Genomic DNA, 21,001 nt, shown 5'->3' with positions numbered 1-21,001 from the left:
AGTGCTGTGGTTAATACATAACTAGTGAGCAATATCCCAGCCTGCTCTGATATGGGAGGCTGGGTCTGCTGCACTACAGCCTGGCTCTGACTTCCTCACAAACCACATGTACAGGTATGTCGGCGGACGAGGAGTCTGTACCCCTACTTGTGCTCCGGCCTGTGAGTATTGGGGGATACATACTGCATTCTTCTTTTATGCATACACAATACTTTATAAAACACCTGCATTATACAGTCAGCAAGTACTTGGCACATATATATATATTTTTTTGTATGAATTTCTAATAGGCAGTTGAACAGTACAAATTCTTGTTTTCTTTAAGAAAATCTAACTCATCTTATCTTTCTGTTACATTGTCAGGGAAATAAGAATCACCTGTTCCATTTGGGGACAGTCTGTGAGAAACTGGCTCTTACTGGCTTTGACAAACACATTGCCATGCAAGACAGTTGGTGTACTTCGGCACAATTGTAACTAAATGCAGGAAAAAAAAATTCACAATTTTAATAATTATGCCCAATGTACTGATTCATACAGAAAACTGCATGTGTACCGTATCTACACACTGTATATTCCATACACTGGTACATTATGTGCTTGCAGCACAATGATGCAAAGTCCTTTATTTCTGTAAAGTATCACCAAACCGAACTAGGTTTTGCTGCCAGTTGTACCATCTTCAGGAAAATCTGTGCAAAATCATATTTAATAAGTCCATAGGTTTATGGAAACCAGCAGCATACCCGCAGAACAAACATCTGCATTTGAGAACTTCTAGTAATCCACTACAGGATAACAAAGTATAGCATTCATTATCTACTGCAACCAATACACCTTACTTATCTGTGGTTGGAAGTGTTCTGAAATGGTCTCATCAAACATCTGGTTTACTGTACTGATTGAAAAGCTCAAGTTTTATTATATTGTCGATATTAAGCATTTTATACATCTGAATATCCGTATGGGATAAACTAGTAACTATTTGCTTGTTGTAAGGTGCATTTCTTTAAAGCTTCATAACCCTAGCGTTCTCCTCTAATTTACCAATATGAGTAGTTCATACGGATTTGTGAATGATTCAGCAATATTAATCATTTTCTTAACAATTATCAGATTTTGTGCAAGTTGTACCTACTCAGAACAATCCTTCACATGGTGCTGCAAAAGTTGCTGTTTTGGTTTAAAAAAAATAAAATAAAAAATCTTGCTTATTAACACAACAGAAGGAATACGAGAACATGTACAATTTCCAAATACTGTAATTTCCTACTAGCATTGCTATTTGTGCATGCCGGCTCAGCAGACTTATGTTCCTTCTCCATAAGATCACCAGTATGGGCCAAAACTGCATCCTGTCTATTAAAAAATGATAGCTGATGGATCATTAGGATTAGAAAGGAGCCTTAGGTGGACGCCATAGGTGACGCACTCATGTCTGTTTTGAACAGCAAGGTGAAGGAAACGTTCCATAAGTCGCTGTATCAGAAGAAGCGTGTCTCCGCTAACGGCGTGTAGTATTGTGCTAGTTGGGATATGTAGCAGATGGTGAGTCCGTGTGTCATCTGCAGTATAAGGCCACTCTTGCACACGCTTTTTACAACAGCCTTTCAAACGCCGCTTTGAATGCTCTTAAACGCCTCCATTGATTTCAATGGGTCTCCGCAGACTAGCGTTTGAACGCTGTCTGCTCTGTTAGTGTGTTTTTAGCACTTTTTAACACACCTCATCAACCCACTGTAATGATGTTGTATGTTAAACGCTTTTGAACACGTTTGTTAAAAGGCCGCGTTTCAAGCACTGCATTTTCACATGGTGTGTCTGAGTGCACTAAGGGCTTATACGCACGCATGGATTTCTGCTGCGTTTCCTACAGCGGAATTCCGCAGCTATTCTTTTCTATTGAACCTAATGGCTTTCTGTCTCCCAGTGCTCACATACAGAATTCTGCAGCAGGGAAAAAAATGTGGCATGTTCTATTTCACCGTGGATTTCCGCAGCGGGATGTCTTCATTGATACAGTATTAATGGAGACAGCGGAAATCCTCAATCACTAGAGGGTTTTCAACGCAATACTCCCATGGCTTAAATCCATGGGCGTATCTTGCAACGCTCATGGGCATGAGCCCTTAGTCTGAGGTTCCTTTGTTATCCCTCTGATCCACCACTGTTAGGCTGGGTTCTCACAGGGCGAATTCTCGGCGGAAATCTCGCGGTTTGGACGCAGCGAAAAACCTAGAGATTTCCGCCGGTAGAACCGCCACTGCAAAACCTGCGGCACCTTTAAAGTGGCCCGGCCGCTCACTCTTCCGCTTTGGACGGTGCTCCCATAAAGGAGAGCGCGGCCGCAGCCGGAAAAAAAAATGGACATGCTGTGGTCGGCAAATCCGTGCTGCAGCGGCGGCCTCTGCCGGCTTGGCCGCAGCAGATTTGCCGTCCCATGTGGACGAGATTTCTGAGAAATCTCATACACATGGCTGGCTAATCCAGGGAATAGCGGCTGCATGTGGATTTGCCGCGGCAAATCCGCTCCGTGTGAACCCAGCTTATATATTTACAATAGATTAAGGGTTATACCTGTAATGGCTCTCGCACATAAAAATATAGAAGTTGACTGCAGATAAAGACCACATGGGCCATCTAGTCTGTCCTTATGTTAACTCTTTTCTATCTCTTCCTGGATAGATGGATAACTGCTTATGTTTACTTAGAGATCGTTTTCCAACCACGTCTGCTGGAAGTTTGTTCCAAGCATCTACTACTCTACCAGTAAAATAATTTCTGACATTGCTTCTGATCTTCCTCCTAACTAATCTCAAATTTTGTTCTAGTGTTTAGTTAACGAATAAAAACTCTTCCTTATTTATACTGATCGTCCCCTGGATGAGGGTTGGGGTGTGGGCATTAGCATATTGAGTTTTAACACCCCATCGTTTTGTTCTGAGGGGAGATATCCCACCAGCCTATCTAGCAGTGGTTTATTCACCACTCCCCATTCAGAACACATGAATGTTTGCCGAGCAGGGTCTGTATGAGGGGTTGGAGGAACAGTTTTGTAGACGGCTGTTGAAAGTGCACATTGTTTCTTACTATAACCTTACAAAAAGGGGCAGCGTCGAATATTTATATATGTGACCATTCCATTCATACATAAAAATAAAGACTAACACTTCTATGTATTCCCATGGGCCCAGTAGGCACAGTAGGTCACTTCTGCGTTGGTCTGAATATTATCAGAATCCTATCTGTGTCCCGAGGAGTTGGATAGTGACTGAGTGACCATTTATATTGTGCTTCTGAAGACAGAATGGGCCACAGTCTTTTTTTTTTTTTTTTTTTGCAAAGAATAAGATTTCCATACCAAAAGCGGTGTAATCCTGCCTCTCTGGTCTTCAGCTGTACAACATAGCCGTCATTTAAAATGCCATATTGGGCGTCCTCTTCCACATATTTCAAGTAGTGAAGAACATCTCTCAGTTTTGAGCATAGCTAAGTGGCAACTTGTGGTTAGTGAAAATAACCGTCATTTCTTAATGTTTGCTCACTATTTCCTCCCGTTATAGACTGTTTTACAGGATATCACAAATCATAAGTCCACTTCCCCATCTCCGCAGCTCATGCTCTGGTGATTTAGCTGTTGGTTCTCCTCCTCTCTGGAGGATGTTATGAAATACTAGAGACAACCGCAAGTATCCTAATCCTCGGGTCTGTTAGTCGTCTGCCCAGGACTAATTCATGTGGTTGTACATGGTGAAATAATTTCACTTGCCTTACATTCAGATTCCATGTTCTGTATGCAAAATCATTCTAAATTGTTACTGGATCTATTACCATTCGTGTTATTCGACAACTGCGTTCGTATATTGCTCCTTTTCTGAATATTTCAATCAGATTGACCTTTAGACACATTTATGTAGATTTCTCATTGGAGGAATGACCCGTCTGGCCATTATATGACTTGTATCCTGCTTTTTTTCCCTTGTTCAGGATGCCTTTCTAATTGAGCCACTCTTAAACCTGGCGTCAGTAAAACGCTGCATTTTACCGCGATTTTTATCAGCGTTTTCTAATGCAGATTACTGCAGTCAACAGCGTATATTAATGCATCACATTGCGATGGGTGATGAGGTGCGTTAAAAAGGAAACCGCGCTGGATAATGCTGCGTTCGAGCGCAGGTCTATGAGGCTCTATTGGGAGCATTGTACTGTGATTGTCGCGACGGTCAAAACTCCATGATAAAAAGCGCATTTGTGAGAGCGGCCTTATTCCTGAGCCGGTAATAGGAGGTGGATCTTATGCCGTGTTCTATACACTACACAGATAAAGCTGCAAATCTTTCTGATAATGGACTAGGGAAAGATTGCGCAAATCACAGATTTTTAATCCCAGAACCAATGACCAAAATAAGGCTGTGTTCACATCTCTGTCCTGGCCTCCCGTCGTGAATTTTGGCATGCCGTCCAGTTTCTGGAAATAAACTATTATTGTTGATGAATTCCGTCAGGCGACGCTGGTTTCCATCATTTGACAGATCTGACCTGCTGGGTTATTTTTGTCATTCTGTTCCATGACCTAAATAGAAGAAGTGAAACTATAAGTGGATGTGTGACCAGAGCCTCGATCACGAGTTACACGAGGTGGTCATGTATTGTAAATGAAGCACGTTTACAAACGCCAAAGTTTTGCGCCTTGCTTCTATTTCTAATATAAATTTTGGTCTTGCAGAATGACAACAGTGAGCGGAGAAATAATGAGCGTGCAGAATCTCAGAGCAACGGACAGACGCAAAGCAGCTCGCAGCAAGTCCTGGAGCAGGACGAGGAGGAAGACGAGGAGCTCACACTGAGATATGGAGCCAAGCACGTCATTATGCTCTTTGTGCCGGTGACACTCTGCATGGTGGTCGTTGTAGCTACAATAAAGTCTGTCAGCTTTTACACAAGGAAGGATGGACAGCTGTGAGTATGGATTGGTTTCTCTAGACTTTATTGTACTGCAGTCTTAGCTCAGTGGTGATTTTTATTTATTTTTTCCTAAGCCGCCTGCACACGGGCGGATTTACATTGCGATATCCGGTGCGTCCACCTCTGGATTTTGTAGCAAATACCACCGATAGCGTGCTATGTAAAAACGCAATTTCATTACACAAGCGGAAGTTGATTGTGATTCTCCGCTCGCGGAGGAGAAATTGCAGCATTCTGCAATTCTGTGCGGAGGCCGCTCAAACACCTTCCGTTAAAGTCAGCGAAAGCAGTCTGTCCCGCAGCAATTCTGCAATCATCCTTGCGGAAAGGTCGCTGGAGCAGCATCGCCTAGCGATGGCGCAGCATTATCTGTACTGCGCATGCTCACTGGCCAGCACATCTGCAGCACAGTAAAGAGGATGGCGGACAGGTACTTGGGAGTCACCAGCTGAGCACAGGGTCGAATCCCGCATGTCGGATCTGACCTGGCCATGTGCAGGCTACCTTATTGAAGATGTTTTGGAATAACCTAAGAAGCTTAGCGTTGCAGTTGTTGCAGTTTTCTCTGCAACCAGCAGTGTGAGGGCGTTGACACAGGTTATGAACTGTAAATCCACGTTGTATTTATTTTTTCTGTGTGGATCTGCGGCTGAGCCTCCGAGTTCTGGTCTGCATTTTCAGTTGGATTCGGATGTCACTGCCAAACGCTGTTTTGTGCCGAGAATTGACTTGTCCATTTTTTTTTTTTTTTTCACATTGTCAATTTCCGTGTACAGAAAAACCTGTGCTGTATAAACTGGGGTACAGACTTTCATAGAATTCAACAGAATGGTAAAATGATGCAGATTTGGGTGCATAGTATGTTCCCAAATCCATGGTGAAATTCTACCTCGTGAACGAGACCTTAGTATTCAGACGGTATCTGAAGCTTGTACTGAACATACATCACGTTCGTTTGCATGGGATTTTTCAAAAATCCCATTTGTACTTTGTAAAAAAAATTCTATGTAGCTTCTTTTTTTTTTTTTTTACTGCATGACCGTGTGATACGCAGGCATTCGCAGTGCACTTGCAGGCATACGCAGTCTCTGCTGGCAGTGCCATTGTTGACAAACTCTGCAGGGAGAGCTGCAGTGGTGTTCCGATATGTTCATGGGCATAAGCGCTTGGTGGGAGAATCATGTTTTAAGAACTGAATGTTGAACACCACCTTTTAATTCTCCTCATACTTTTGTTTGCAAGGTGCTTTAGTTTATTGCAGTTTAATCAGCACCTACAGGAAGCAATACATTTGAATAAAACTATTCATATCTAAGGGTGTGTTCACACAGCGCTTAGTTGCTGCAGATTTGTTTTTAGCGAATTTGCAGCAGATTTTACCCTTTTCAATCAAATTCAAGTTGAAGGTGTTAAATCCTCAGCAGATCTGCACCAATATCTACAGCAACTCGGTAACTTGTGAACGCGCTCTGGTTCTGTGGTAAACTGCAGGATTCAGAGCGTTGTCAGAGTGCTTGGCGTGTGATCTGGTAGACGGAAGAAAAGTGCAGAATACACAGCCTGCAGGGGGCAAGTTACAGAGCTGGGTTCTTCACAGCAGAAGTTAATGATCCTGTGATAGCTTTCCCTAAAATAAGTTAATATATATTTCTTTAGATTACCTAAAAAAAATACCCCAGTTTGGATTTATTTGGGCTCAACTTTTAGGAAACCGCTTTCCCTGCAGTTCATTAAAGGAACATTGCAGGCAAAACTGACAGCATGATATGCCTACGGCATAATACACCATGTAAACTTCCTGTTATTGGTGTAGGACGTGAGGGAGCAGTGAATAACAGTGTAAGAGTTTTGTCCAAAGTGTTTTTTTAAAGATATTTTTACTAACAAACGATCAAAAGGTTCCCAACTAAAGGACAGATGCATGGAAGTGATACTCCCTTTAGTTGTGTTTGGAGCCCAGTGACAGACTACAGTGTTCATTTCTGTCAGCGAAGTTACATTAGCAAATTTACAGATGTTTTATCCATGTGTATTTTGAAATACATGTAGTCCTCCTTTTGTGCTGTGTGAAATACATGCAGTGCTCACTTTTGCCACTAGATGTCACTGATGCTCAGATTTTATGGAATGGATTATTTCCATCTTGTAAACAGACCGCATCTCTCTAGGATATGCCAGCAGTTTGATTAGTGGGGGTCCACCTCTGGGATGCCATGGATCCTGAGGATAAAGAGGGCTGCAATACTTAATTTACTTTTTTTAAGTATTCACTGCACAGTGGCACTCCTGGCCATATGGCTGTGCAGGGGACTGCAGCTGGACCCATTTAGTTGGACTGGGTTCCATTATGCAGGGAAAAATGGAGACTCTGTACCAAATCAGTGCTGCAGTGTCTTTATACGCAGGATCGTTGGGAGTCCCAGATGTCGGACCGCCACTGATGATAAAGTGATGGCAAATCCTAGTGTTATACAATCTTTTTAATACCTAAAAAAATAAAGTATTCCCTTCCTTCGCGTTGGTTTAACATAATGTGTTAATAGGAGTAACACTAGAACCCCTAGATTTTATCAGTGAAGAACCCCAATATGTCCAGGCCGAGGCATTTACCACACCGAAATATACTGTAAACGTAAAGTGATCATTCTAGTACTGTAAGGGCGCTAGTACACGAGCGCCGTTAATGCTCAGGTACCGTAATAGCGACAATCGCTGGGAAACACGATTGCAAGCAGCAGCAGCTTGTGTAATGGCACCATAGCCAACTGGATTACAGCTGTATTCGCACCTGCAACTTTCTGCAGTTAACTCTTTTAGTGCCAAGGTTAGTCCTGATTGTTGCAGTATACAAGAGGAAAACCCCCTTTGTATTAGGGATTGCCAGGCCTGATATTGTGCTCACCAGAGCTGGCATCACTATGTAGGTAGCCGAGTGCCATGGCTTGTAAATGTATGTTGGGCATACCAATGATTTTTGCTAAAGAAATTTCTCCTCCTTAACTGACCACAGTGAATTCATTTCATGTGGAGCGATAAGCAGCAGGATACCATACAGAACCTGCATGCCTCTATTCCTGCATGTATCTCATCTTGTATCTAAGCTAGAGGCTGTACAACAGGGTACCAGAGCATCCATGCCCACTTGTATCACATCTTGTATCCAAGCTGGAGGCGGTACAACAGGGTAATAGAGCCTCCATGCCTGCCAGTATCGCATCTTGTATTCAAGCTAGAGGCGGTACAACAGGGTACTAGAGCCTCCATGCTGCCCGTATCACATCTTGTATCCAAACTATAGGTGGTACACGGGGTACTAGAGCCTTCATGCCCACCAATATCACATCTTGTATCCAAGCTAGAGGTGGTACATAGGGTACTAGAGCCTCCATGCCTGCCCGTGTCACATCTTGTATCCAAGATAGAGGTGGTACACGGGGTGCTAGAGCCTTCATGCCCACCAATATCACATCTTGTATCCAAGCTAGAGGTGGTACAACAGGGTACTAGAGCCTCCATGCCTGCCCGTGTCACATCTTGTATCCAAGCTAGAGGTGGTACACGGGGTACTAGAGCCTTCATGCCCACCAATATCACATCTTGTATCCAAGCTAGAGGTGGTACACAGGGTACTAGAGCCTCCATGCCTGCCCGTGTCACATCTTGTATCCAAGCTAGAGGTGGTACACGGGGTGCTAGAGCCTTCATGCCCACCAATATCACATCTTGTATCCAAGCTAGAGGTGGTACAACAGGGTACTAGAGCCTCCATGCCTGCCCGTGTCACATCTTGTATCCAAGCTAGAGGTGGTACACGGGGTACTAGAGCCTTCATGCCCACCAATATCACATCTTGTATCCAAGCTAGAGGTGGTACACAGGGTACTAGAGCCTCCATGCCTGCCGTATCACATCTTGTATTCAAGCTAGAGGCGGTACAACAGGGTACTAGAGCCTCCATGCTGCCCGTATCACATCTTGTATCCAAACTATAGGTGGTACACGGGGTACTAGAGCCTTCATGCCCACCAATATCACATCTTGTATCCAAGCTAGAGGTGGTACACAGGGTACTAGAGCCTCCATGCCTGCCCGTGTCACATCTTGTATCCAAGATAGAGGTGGTACACGGGGTACTAGAGCCTTCATGCCCACCAATATCACATCTTGTATCCAAGCTAGAGGTGGTACACAGGGTACTAGAGCCTCCATGCCTGCCGTATCACATCTTGTATTCAAGCTAGAGGTGGTACAACAGGGTACTAGAGCCTCCTTTTCAAGTGTTTAGTTTTAAGTAATTAATGATCCTTTTGCTCTGATATGTAATTACTTATATCAACGTTACAATCACATAGGGAAAGTTTCATTCCATCTGACAACTCCTTCTAGGGAGAGGATTTTTTTTATTTTCTTTGTGTTTTTTTGACAAGGAGTGTATATTAGGGGTTTTGTTGGCAGTTTCTTTTTCACCATAATTTGCCAAAAAATTGGCAACACTAGATCCAGTCTGGTTTTATTGTGTAATGAGTTGTGCGTGAAGTGCACAGAAGCTGCTCTTCTCCACCATATAGGCTGTAATGTAATTGAAGGAGCAGCTCCTATTGATTTCAGTGAGAGCTGCATCGGCCACTATACAAGGCTCGGAGCAGTGGGCTCCGCTCTGACCACAGGCACTGCCAGTAAGACCTTCTTTCAAATTAATTTTTAAAGCCCTTAGTGAGATATGTATATTTTGCGGGACAAATTTTAGTTTTGTAGGAACTCTTTTCGAGTACATATAAAACTTGGTGAATAACTTATTTTTATTTATTTTTTGCTGCGAGGTAAAGGAAAAAAGCTAGTTTACCACTGTTTTTGTGATTTTTATTTTTATGGCACTCAGTGTGCTTATAAATATTGTTACCTTTTAGACTGAGTTATTAAATTTATGTCAACAGCAGTTTATAGAGGTTTTATTATGTTTTAGCACTTTTGTGCAATATAAACCCTTTTTGTTAAAAATAAATAAATAAATAAATTGTGTGACACCACATTCCAGGATGAGAGCATTTTTATTAATAATAATCTTTATTTGTATATCGCCAACTTATTCCACAGCGCTTTCATTATTTATTTAGGCATTTTTTTATTTTTGTTTAAGGACAATTTATTTTATTTTTTGCCTTTTTCATTTGCACTTTTTAAAATCCCTTTTTGGGCAAGTGAAATGCTCAATTTTTTTTTTATTTTTTTTTTAAACGAATGGAAATTTCTATGCATGATAAATGTAATATTTTATAGTATGGATTTGTTTTCATTTTTTCCCAATATTTAAAGCTTTGTTTAAGCGTAGAGGTATTTTCTTTTTTCTGTAAAAACATTTAGATGCCATAATCAGTAGTGACTTTAGCATCTATGGGGTTAAAAGGTATAGAGGAGTGTTTTAGATGGACAAGTCCTCATTTCATTCCTTTTCTGGGAAAAGCTCCATATGTGACAGAGAGCAAATATGCTTTCTGATTGATATGTGGGTTGGAAAGGGGGGGGGGGGTGATGACATTAACAAAAGTCATGTCACCCCTTCTCAAGAAAGAGAGGCATACAGAAGAATTACAGATCTTGTCTATTGCTGTGGTCTCCCCTCCTTCCGCTGCGCACACTGAAAAATAGCAGTTAATTCAGTATTCCCGACTTCGTTTCAGGCTGCTGTATCTCTGGTTGTGTAAGGGTTGCTAACCTGCTTTTTGAGTCCTTTTAAAGCCAAGAATCTTAGTTTTAAAATAACACCAACGGCATGTTGGTAGCCCTGATAGAACTGGAGGTGCCGCCATTTACCATTAGAATGGACTCTGTTCATCCTAAACTGTAATGTCCTTTTCCTGCAGAACTAACAGAGCTAGTCCTAAACTGCTGGGGTGGGGGGTCAAAACCATAAAACAAACTATACTTGCCTGTCCTAAGCCCAGTGATGCTGCCTCACAACTTTTGCAGTCTGATTGGTAGGCAGCAGTCATCTTATATCCACTGTCAGAGGCTGCAACATCACCATTCTGAACTGCTGACCTCATGGCACCTAGGATGTGAGCTCTGGTGCCAGGAGAATGGGTGGGGACTCTGTGGCCTGTGATTGGCAGGCAGCAGTCACCTGACTTCAGCTATCAACAGAGACCAGGAAAATCATGGGGCTGCAGTGTTGGATTACCGGGGCTGAGGACAGGTAAGTACCGTTTGTTTTATTGTTTGAAATTGTTTGGATCTACTTTTAAAAAGTTAGTTTATAAGTGGACAGCCCCTTTAAATGTTTGACCCTTCAACCATGTTTGGTATACTCATAAGCAGCTGTATATTTGTTGCAATGTTACACAGTAGTCTCAGTTAACGGTTCTAGACTTTTGGGTGTGGTTGATCTTTGCTAGTCTATTGATGTGTCATTTTTCTGTATTTTTGCTTTTCTTCCAGTATTTACACCCCGTTCACAGAAGATACAGAGACAGTTGGGCAAAGAGCTTTGAACTCCATCCTCAATACCGCAATTATGATCAGCGTTATAATTGTCATGACCATCCTGCTAGTGGTACTCTACAAGTATAGATGTTATAAGGTGATTATTCGTTTGACGTGGTCTGTATGCTGTGTAACTGCTGCATGAGCAATTCAGTAATGCTGCTGCTATTTGTTACCAGTAAGGGCAACAACCCAATAGGAGTCATACCATAGTTGTAAATACCTCAATAGGAAACATTTGGAGATTCGCTGCGTGCTATTTACAGTTTTCTATGCTTCGTAGTTTACACCACAATTTTTGTCTTCATTTAACGTGCATGCCAGGAAAAGATCCAGACTTATCTCTTAACCCTTTAGTGACCCAGGAGCTGTAAATATACACCCCCTCCCCAATCTTTCCCTCCACCACCCCCCTGAAATTCAACACTCTGCTCTGCCAATATATTAAAGCTTATGCAAGTGAAGCATAACTGCGGTGTGTAACAGTAGTCTCAAATCTCACCTTTTTTATTTTAGAATGCTGCTAGTTCCATACTGTATCAGGTGACTACCTCATATATTAGCAAACAGTGGACTTTGTACAGAAATTCAAGGATGTGTTAGTATGGTAGATGGTACAATAGACCCAGATACATTAAATTGGGCAGGCATCCACACTTTTACTAATGCAACTGGGGTTTGTGGGAACAGATTTGTGCTTTATATCAGTTTTACTAAGGTGTCTAAGTTCACCCTCACTGTTTTGACTCCTTGAAAATTGCTTAACCCCCTCCCCGCCACAGGGTGTAAATGTACGTCCTGCCTCCGTGGTACTTAACTCAACAGGGCGTAGACTTTCGTTCTGTGGCTAGCACGAGATCAGGAGAGATACCGCGCTATCCTGCAGTGGGAGGCCGGCTGTCACTGATAGCCAGCCTCCCACTGCAACAGTGAGGGTGCATCGGGACAGCGATCCCCACTGTTAACCCCTTCCCTGCCGTGATGTATGTAGATTGCGGTATGTAAAGGGTTCACCGAGGGAGGGCGATGAAATCGCGGAAAGCCCGACAGCTATGGTAAAAGTCCCCCAAAGAGACACACATGGTGTTTATATATTTTTTATATACACTACCGTTTAAAAGTTTGGGGTCACATTGAAATGTCCTTATTTTTGAAGGAAAAGCACTGTACTTTTCAATGAAGATAACTTTAAACTAGTCCTAACTTTAAACAAATGCACTCTATACATTGCTAATGTGGTAAATGACTATTCTAGCTGCAAATGTCTGTTTTTTTGTGCAATATCTACAAAGGTGTATAGAGGCCCATTTCCAGCAACTATTACTCCAGTGTTCTAATGGTACAATGTGTTTGCTCATTGGCTCAGAAGGCTAATTGATTAGAAAACCCTTGTGCAATCATGTTCACACATCTGAAAACAGTCTAGCTCGTTACAGAAGCTACAAAACTGACCTTCCTGTGAGCAGATTGAGTTTCTGGAGCATCACATTTGTGGGGTCAATTAAACGCTCAAAATGGCCAGAAAAAGAGAACTTTCATCTGAAACTCGACAGTCTATTCTTGTTCTTAGAAATGAAGGCTATTCCATGCGAGAAATTGCTAAGAAATTGAAGATTTCCTACAACGGTGTGTACTACTCCCTTCAGAGGACAGCACAAACAGGCTCTAACCAGAGTAGAAAAAGAAGTGGGAGGCTGCGTTGCACAACTAAGCAAGAAGATAAGCACATTAGAGTCTCTAGTTTGAGAAACAGACGCCTCACAGGTACCCAACTGGCATCTTCATTAAATAGTACCCGCAAAACACCAGTGTCAACATCTACAGTGAAGAGGCGGCTGCGGGATTTTGGGCTTCAGGGCAGAGTGGCAAAGAAAAAGCCATATCTGAGACTGGCCAATAAAAGAAAAAGATTAAGATGGGCAAAAGAACACAGACATTGGACAGAGGAAGACTGGAAAAAAGTGTTGTGGACGGATGAATCCAAGTTTGAGGTGTTTGGATCACAAAGAAGAACGTTTGTGAGACGCAGAACAAATGAAAAGATGCTGGAAGAATGCCTGACGCCATCTGTTAAGCATGGTGGAGGTAATGTGATGGTCTGGGGTTGCTTTGGTGCTGGTAATGTGGGAGATTTGTACAGGGTAAAAGGGATTCTGAATAAGGAAGGCTATCACTCCATTTTGCAATGCCATACCCAGTGGACAGCGCTTGATTGGAACCAATTTCATCCTACAACAGGACAATGACCCTAAACACACCTCCAAATTGTGCAAGAACTATTTACAGCAGAAGCAGGCAGCTGGTATTCTATCGGTAATGGAGTGGCCAGCGCAGTCACCAGATCTGAACCCCATTGAGCTGTTGTGGGAGCAGCTTGACCGTATGGTACGCCAGAAGTGCCCATCCAACCAATCCAACTTGTGGGAGATGCTTCTAGAAGCGTGGGGTGCAATTTCACAAGCTTACCTCAACAAATTAACAGCTAGAATGTCAAAGGTGTGCAATGCTGTAATTGCTGCAAAAGGAGGATTCTTTGACGAAAGCAAAGTTTGATGTAAAAACAATGTTATTTCAAATACAAATCATTATTTCTAACCTTGTCAATGTCTTGACTCTATTTTCTATTCATTTCACAACGCATAGTGGTGAATAAGTGTGACTTTTCATGGAAAACACAAAATTGTTTGGGTGACCCCAAACTTTTGAACGGGTGTGTGTGTATATATGTATGTATATATGTGTGTGTGTGTGTGTGTGTGTGTGTGTGTATATATGTATGTATATATGTATGTATATATGTATGTATATATATATATATATGTATGTATATATATATATATATATATATATATATATATATATATATATATATATATATATATATATATATATATATATATATATATATATATATATATATATATATATATATATATATATATTATTTTTTTTTTTTTCTTTTCCTTTTTTTAAAATAAATTGAACACGCTTTTTATCCTGCACGGCAAAAAAAGCTGGGGCAAAATGCTTTTTTTTTTTTTTCTTCAATTTTGCCTCCCAAAAAAACACAATAAAAGTGATTTTTAAAAAGCCATATGTACCCCAAAATGGTACTAATAAAAACCGCAGCTTGTTTTGCAAGAAAAAAGCCCTCCCAGAACTCCATCAATAGAAAAATAGTTATAGGACTTTGAATGCCGCGCTTTTAGAAAAAAAGCTAGAGTCTTCAAGAAAAAGGTTTTTAATGCAGAAAAGTGGAAAAACCTAAAAAAACTAAATTTAGTATCGTTGTAATCGTATCGACCCCCAGAAAAAATGTATTGTCATTTATGCTGCATGATTAACGATGAAAAAACATAAAATAAATATCTCTGGCAGAATTGATGTGTTTTCTCTCCCTGCTATCATAAAAAATTAATAAGTTTTTTACATTAGTCTTACGCACCCAAGAAATAAAGTTATGGCTTTTGAAAAATGGAGATTAAAATCCAGCAAAAATCGTTGTGTCCTTTAGCCCAAAATAGGCCATGTCCTTAATGGGTTAAAGGGGGTTTCCAAACTCTGAAAAGATGACCTATCGCCAGGATAAGTCATCAATAGCTGATTTTCTGGTGATCCGCTGCTTGGGAATTTCGCCAATCGGCTGTTCACCAGGCTGCTGTCACAGTGTACAGAGCAGGAACAGAAACAACCAGGGTTTGTATTACATGGTATTTCAAAGGGGTATATTACTAGGAAATGCCATAATATGATTGATTTGGGTTGCTGACCACCTTGATTTCCTTATAATTTGGAGAGAAAAAGTGACAGCGTTTTTTAAAGAGGACCTTCTTTTTCACGCTTTAGTGCTCATGTGGTGTGAGCCATTTTCAGCTCCTTCTGGCAGATATATAGCACTTATATAGTAATGTATGGGTCCTTTTTTAGCTGATGGGAGGAGCTAAAAGCAGATACCTTTTATAGCGGTACTTCATTGATGGGAATACTCCTCTAATAACAGTACTATGTATGTTGCAGACTATGATACCCAGTGATATTTACAGACACTAAATAGATATCTAGTTGCTGTTCTGCTAGGACCTTCCTTAACCCTTTTCAATCCAACTTTGGATTCATGGTTTCCTAAAAGGCTTTCTCTTTTTGCTGTTATACAACGGTGCCATCTGCTGGGTAAAAAGTGTGTGTGTGTGTGTGTGTGTGTGTGTGTGTGTGTGTGTGTGTGTCAAATTGGCTTCGACAACGGATTGGCTGGCAATAGACGGTAAGAATACCCTGTCAGGCGCCTTCTGACATTGGAGCTGTACAAGCTTCAATCAGAATGTAGGAAAAGCTAAGACAGTGGATTGGAAAGGGGTAATTACATTCCTACACACTTGCAATTTTCCTGTACTCCTTGCAATGGTGGCTTGAACATTCTTATGTTATCAGCTCTCCCCATCTTTCTATCTAAATGAAATATCTGTTGATTGGAACACGGATGACACACTCATGAGCATATTAAAATGTATTACCTGTTACAGTTGGACTATGGCCATATTTTTACAAATATTTCAGAAACTCTCCATTTGCCCTGCTCGCTCTTCTAGGTCTTCAGTTCCTATAATGTGTCCAAGTCCAATTCTCATTATACAAAATGGCTTAGTTCTTACATCTATTTTTGTCTCCGCAGGTCATTCATGGCTGGCTTATTATTTCATCCTTGTTGCTACTATTTTTCTTTTCTTTCATCTACTTGGGGTAAGCACATAATTATCGATTTTTATAAAATTACTTAGTCACGTGTATTAAAGAGGTATTCCGGGCTTATACTATCCCGAGGGTAGGCCATCAGTAGTTGATTGGCCGATCCGCTGATCTGCCCGCTGTCAATGCAGCAGGGCAACATGTCATCGGTGGTCGGGGCCAGAAGTGCAATAGATGACATCACTCCCAATAAAATCAATGGGAACCATTCGTTCTATTACACTTAAGCTCAGACTACAATGAGGAGCCCGAAGTGTAATGAGAGGCATTGATTTCATTTGGAGTGAAGCTGTCTATCGCACTTCCAGCCCTGAACACCGATGACAGCTGGTTGGCTGGGAACCTGAGTGGTTTACCCAGACCCATACCGATCAACTGTTGATGACCTATCCTGAGGATAGTTCATCATCAATAGTGAAAGCTGGGTATATCCTTTTTAATGATTGCATATTTTTTGGTAAATAGTTCCTTATGTTAATTGACTCGTGGTCATGAAAATTAACATGGCCTACCGTTGTTTACATGACATTATAGAAGGGGAAAAAAACTGTCTCTTTGGGTTGCTTCTTGTAGAGTTTTTAAAAAGTTCTATTAAGCAGTTTCTTCATTATTTCTATCTCAAAAAATGTGTCAATCTGCTTCTTTTTTACAATTTTTGTTGCAGTTTTTGATAGTGATCCGCAGCAGATTTTATCCTTTCAATTGAAGGGGTGAAGGATGCTGCAGATCTGTAGCAGAGGTGCTGATTTTGAAAATCCACACTAATTCAGTCACTTGTAAAGTGGTTGTTTGGGGTCAATCGAAAATGGACAGAGGATGCCCGCAGATCACGCTCTGTAAACCTTTCCATAGGATTACTATGGAAAGCGCAGCGCCAGCGTCCACGAGCGTAGAATCGTAGCGATTCTCCGCTCATGGGGTTTAAATCGCAGCATGCTGCAATTTGCCCCAATTCTCCGCAATGAGCCTGTCAGTCCTCCCCCACAGCGGAATATCGTTGGCGATGTTCCGCCTCAGCCGTGGTCAAGGGGCCTAAATCTGCTCCAGCACTACTTGCCGATTCATGTTTACTGTGCTGCAGTATTATCATGATAACACATAAGACTGTTGCAGCCAATCGCTGATCTTGGCGATTTCTAGTTGTACACCACTGAGGCTAGTGATTGGCTGCAGTAGTCACGTGTCCACATGATGTCATCGCCGCAGCGCAGTAAATGCAGAACAGGGAGCGCTACAGCAGCAGGAGATTTTACAGGTTCGTAATGGCGGTGTTATGCCAGTTTCCCTCTTTGCTCCTTTTAAACTGCCCTTATGTCTTTAGAAGGTGTATCACAAGCTGAACCAGGGACATCTAAATCAGTGCAAGGATATATTTGGTCAGACTGTTGCTTCTTGGACTCTTGTATGACATTTTGGTGGGTGTAGTGATGTTGATCTTGGCTCCAGTCAAACATCAGTTGAAAATGATTAGTGAACCTACTCTTTTGCATTCCATCATATTTGATCATCTGCTTTCCAGAGAAGTATTCAAGACCTACAATGTTGCCATGGATTACATCACCCTCGCCTTGATGATCTGGAATTTTGGAGTTGTGGGTATGATCTGCATTCACTGGAAGGGACCCCTCCTCCTACAGCAGGCCTATCTCATTATGATTAGTGCATTGATGGCTTTGGTGTTTATCAAATACCTTCCAGAATGGACAGCCTGGCTTATTCTCGCAGTTATATCTGTTTATGGTGAGTGTACTGTAAAAACCTATTTCTACGCTGCAACATAATAGTTGCCATTTATTACTGTGTAGTTCTGACTTTAGGTAATGTATCTGCATGTGGTTTCTGTGTTCCACTCCAGAAAAGAATTGGACTCACCTGGCTATCCAGCTAAAGGGAACAAATATAATTTACAGTGTTGTTTAGATCCTAGTAGATTTTAATAGAGTGTAAACAATAAGGTAAACAGTTTGCCAAAGTGTATTGCGCTCCATATCTTTACCGTTTCCTAAGGGCCAATTTATGTGGGTTGACTGTCAGCGCAGATGTGACCGACTGTCATCCTGGCAATAAATTGCTTTTACCCCAGAGCGATCAGCGCTCAGTGAATGGCGGCGGAGCACACTGGGGATCAGAAATTCTGGCCCACCTACCTCCATTGACAGTGAACAGGCAGTTATTCATAGATGGACTGCCTATTTACATGGGCTGATCATCGTTCAGTTTTTTTTTTATGCTTGCAGAAATGGAACGAACGGTAAGCAAACAAATTATGGTTCTTCATTCAGTCAGTGCATGCATTTACACTGAGCGATCGTGGTTCAGATTCCTGTGATCTAGTGAGAATCTGAATAATGATCAGCCTGTGTAATTCACATGTGCATACAAAAAATTGGCTATAATGTGTCCAAAAATGGCAGACTTTTTTATCTTTTTTTTTTTTTTTCTCTTGCGTCTATACAAATTCCAGGAAATACTTAAAACCTGCGTGAAGGTCACATGACTATACAGACAGATTTGTTATAGATGAAGGAGTAATGTCTCCTCAGTGTCTGGATAATTTGGGCTTTATGTGTATGTAACTTCTGGCTGTATCCTGGATGCCTACACACCATGTCCTCTTGGCCTTGCTGATTTTTGGAGATTTGGTGAGCAGTGTGAAATGTTGGTAGAACCGAGAAGCAAGGAGAGCATAAACAGCCTGGAAATGCCACTTCCACACCCTGTATGACGACCTTGGCATAGCGATTTGCATATTGGCAACCACAGTTGCTGGAGTAATGGGGAGAGTGGAAATAGAAGAGAATTAGAAGAAATAGAAGAATTTCCAGTATGGCTGAAAATTTACTAGCATTTCATTACCTCAAAACCTGCCTGTTATTTTAGGGAGCATCAAAGTCAGCAAGTATTAAGATACAAGCAAGAGTAAAAAAAATACATAATCTATATTCGGTATTAGTGTATCGTGACACCACTGGAAGCTAGGGGTGTGACAGGGCTTCCATGGAGGAACACCCCTGTTACACCCCTAGCTCCCGATTTGGCGTAATAGGGGAAGGTGCTGCGCTCCGCGTATGTTAGATGCTGATACATCGCTGAAAAGCGTCTGACAGTATGGAGTGTCCTGCAGCCCTGTTGGACCCCTACAGTGTGCGGCCGCCGGCTGTCATTGACTTCTCCTGCACCTGTTTCACTGTACTCCCTTTTCTGCGCCGCTGTGGGATCCCAGCAGTGTGTGGCCTGTGGCTGTGACCGTTATTTCCGCGGGCACGGTTTGCTCCATATTGCTGGCGGCGATCTGCTAGGTACATGGTGGTTGCAGCACGTTGTGCCCGTCCGCCGCTGCTGTCATTCTAGTGTCCCGATCCCTTCGGTCTCTGGCCGCCGCCTGTCAGTCTCTGTGGCCCCAGTGCTGTGTTGTCTATGCTGGCGGCCGCGAAGGCTTGCGGCCCTCCGCAATAATACTGCGTTCAGCACGCTGTGCCCTCCCTGCTGTCGAGGCCGCTAACAGCTTCCCCAAGTTAGGGGTTTGCCTCATTGTGGGACGCCAGCAGTGAAGGAACTTTTACCTGGGGATGTGCAGCAGCAGTGGGGGGGGCCGAGGTATAAAGGTGTAATACATACTAAGTGGGCTGCAAGGACCTGCAAAGCACCCATGGGTCCAGCCAATCAGGGACAGGGGGCGTCACCCTCCCTTCCCATGTCAATCTTGGCTCCTGGTGGCGTCAAACACTAATACCTCTATTCCTTATCGAACCACCCAAAAACAGGAAATTGCTTGCACCCAAAAGCAGTCTTTACATTGTTTTCTGCAGGGACCCAACAGTCGACCTCTTCCCCGATGAGCTTGGCTACCTTTCTTTTGGTTTTTCATCCTTCTATTTGGAGCCACATCTTGCAGAAACAGGTGGCGGTAATGAAAACACTTGAGGTAGATGATGCACTCGGGCGTAGACACTGCCGTTGCTGCTACAATTCCTTTGCAGATTACAGATGTCTCTCACAGAAGTGGAAGCACGCTCTGGATCTTGGCCACAGACTCCAACATGTTCTTGATTTCCTCTATCAACATTGCTCATACCAGAAGTGTAGAAAAATGCGTTAGATGGGCAGAGGGGAAAAAGACTAAAAACAGTATATCGTGAAATGAAAAAAATGATACTAACTATTGAAGATTCATGACATTCTTCAGAAACATGGGTAGCAGGAGGTAGACTGAGGTACAGGGTTTTTCTTTTTGTTTTGTTTTTTGGTGTTGCAGAGCCACTTTTTGTTTTCTACCAGCACCTTTAGACATTGTCTGCTAGGAACCAACAATCTGTGGCAGCTCTGTTGTGGGGCATATGTGGTGGCACAGCATATTTATGGCACACATAGGGTGCTATCTCATATCTCAGGGGCATATATGACAGTACTGTATAAAGGGAGCATCTGAGGTGGTACAGTGCATTACTATATGGCAGTATTGTATAAATGGAACACTGGGTAGCACAGCATGTGTGTGGGGCACATGGCAGCACTGAATAAGGGAAGCACAGGGTGGCATAGCATATCTCTGGGTACACTTAAATTATAAAATTGTATGCATCTTATAATACCATCTCGCCATACTGTGCACATCTCCAGCCCCTTTACCTTCTGTATCCCCCCATTACTTGTAGTATGTAAGCTTGTTGGAGCAGGACCCTCACCCCTACTGTCTTCATCAACTGATTACTACATGTAACAGTGGTCTTGGTTTTTCTTCCCCGTCTTGTAAGCGCTGCGGAATATGTTGGCGCTATATAAATAAAAACTATTATTTATTATTATTAATACC

General features: G+C 42.2%; 1 protein-coding gene across 3 annotated transcripts in view; it reads left to right on the top strand.

Annotated features, from left to right (window-relative positions):
• The window catches only part of PSEN1 (presenilin 1), a 57,489-nt gene that overhangs the window by 21,748 nt on the left and 14,740 nt on the right, over nt 1-21,001 (top strand). For all 3 annotated transcript variants that reach the window (XM_066608362.1, XM_066608361.1, XM_066608364.1), the window contains exons 4-7: nt 4,727-4,959; nt 11,401-11,542; nt 16,115-16,182; nt 17,708-17,928. In XM_066608362.1, coding sequence (XP_066464459.1) covers nt 4,727-4,959; nt 11,401-11,542; nt 16,115-16,182; nt 17,708-17,928 — 664 coding nt within the window. The remainder of the gene's footprint in view (nt 1-4,726; nt 4,960-11,400; nt 11,543-16,114; nt 16,183-17,707; nt 17,929-21,001) is intronic.

The sequence above is a fragment of the Eleutherodactylus coqui genome, chromosome 6 (assembly GCF_035609145.1).
Source record: "Eleutherodactylus coqui strain aEleCoq1 chromosome 6, aEleCoq1.hap1, whole genome shotgun sequence".
NCBI lineage: Eukaryota > Metazoa > Chordata > Amphibia > Anura > Eleutherodactylidae > Eleutherodactylus > Eleutherodactylus coqui.
The sequence above is the reverse complement of the archived record's forward strand: the minus strand, read 5'-3'. Positions and strand labels throughout refer to the sequence as shown.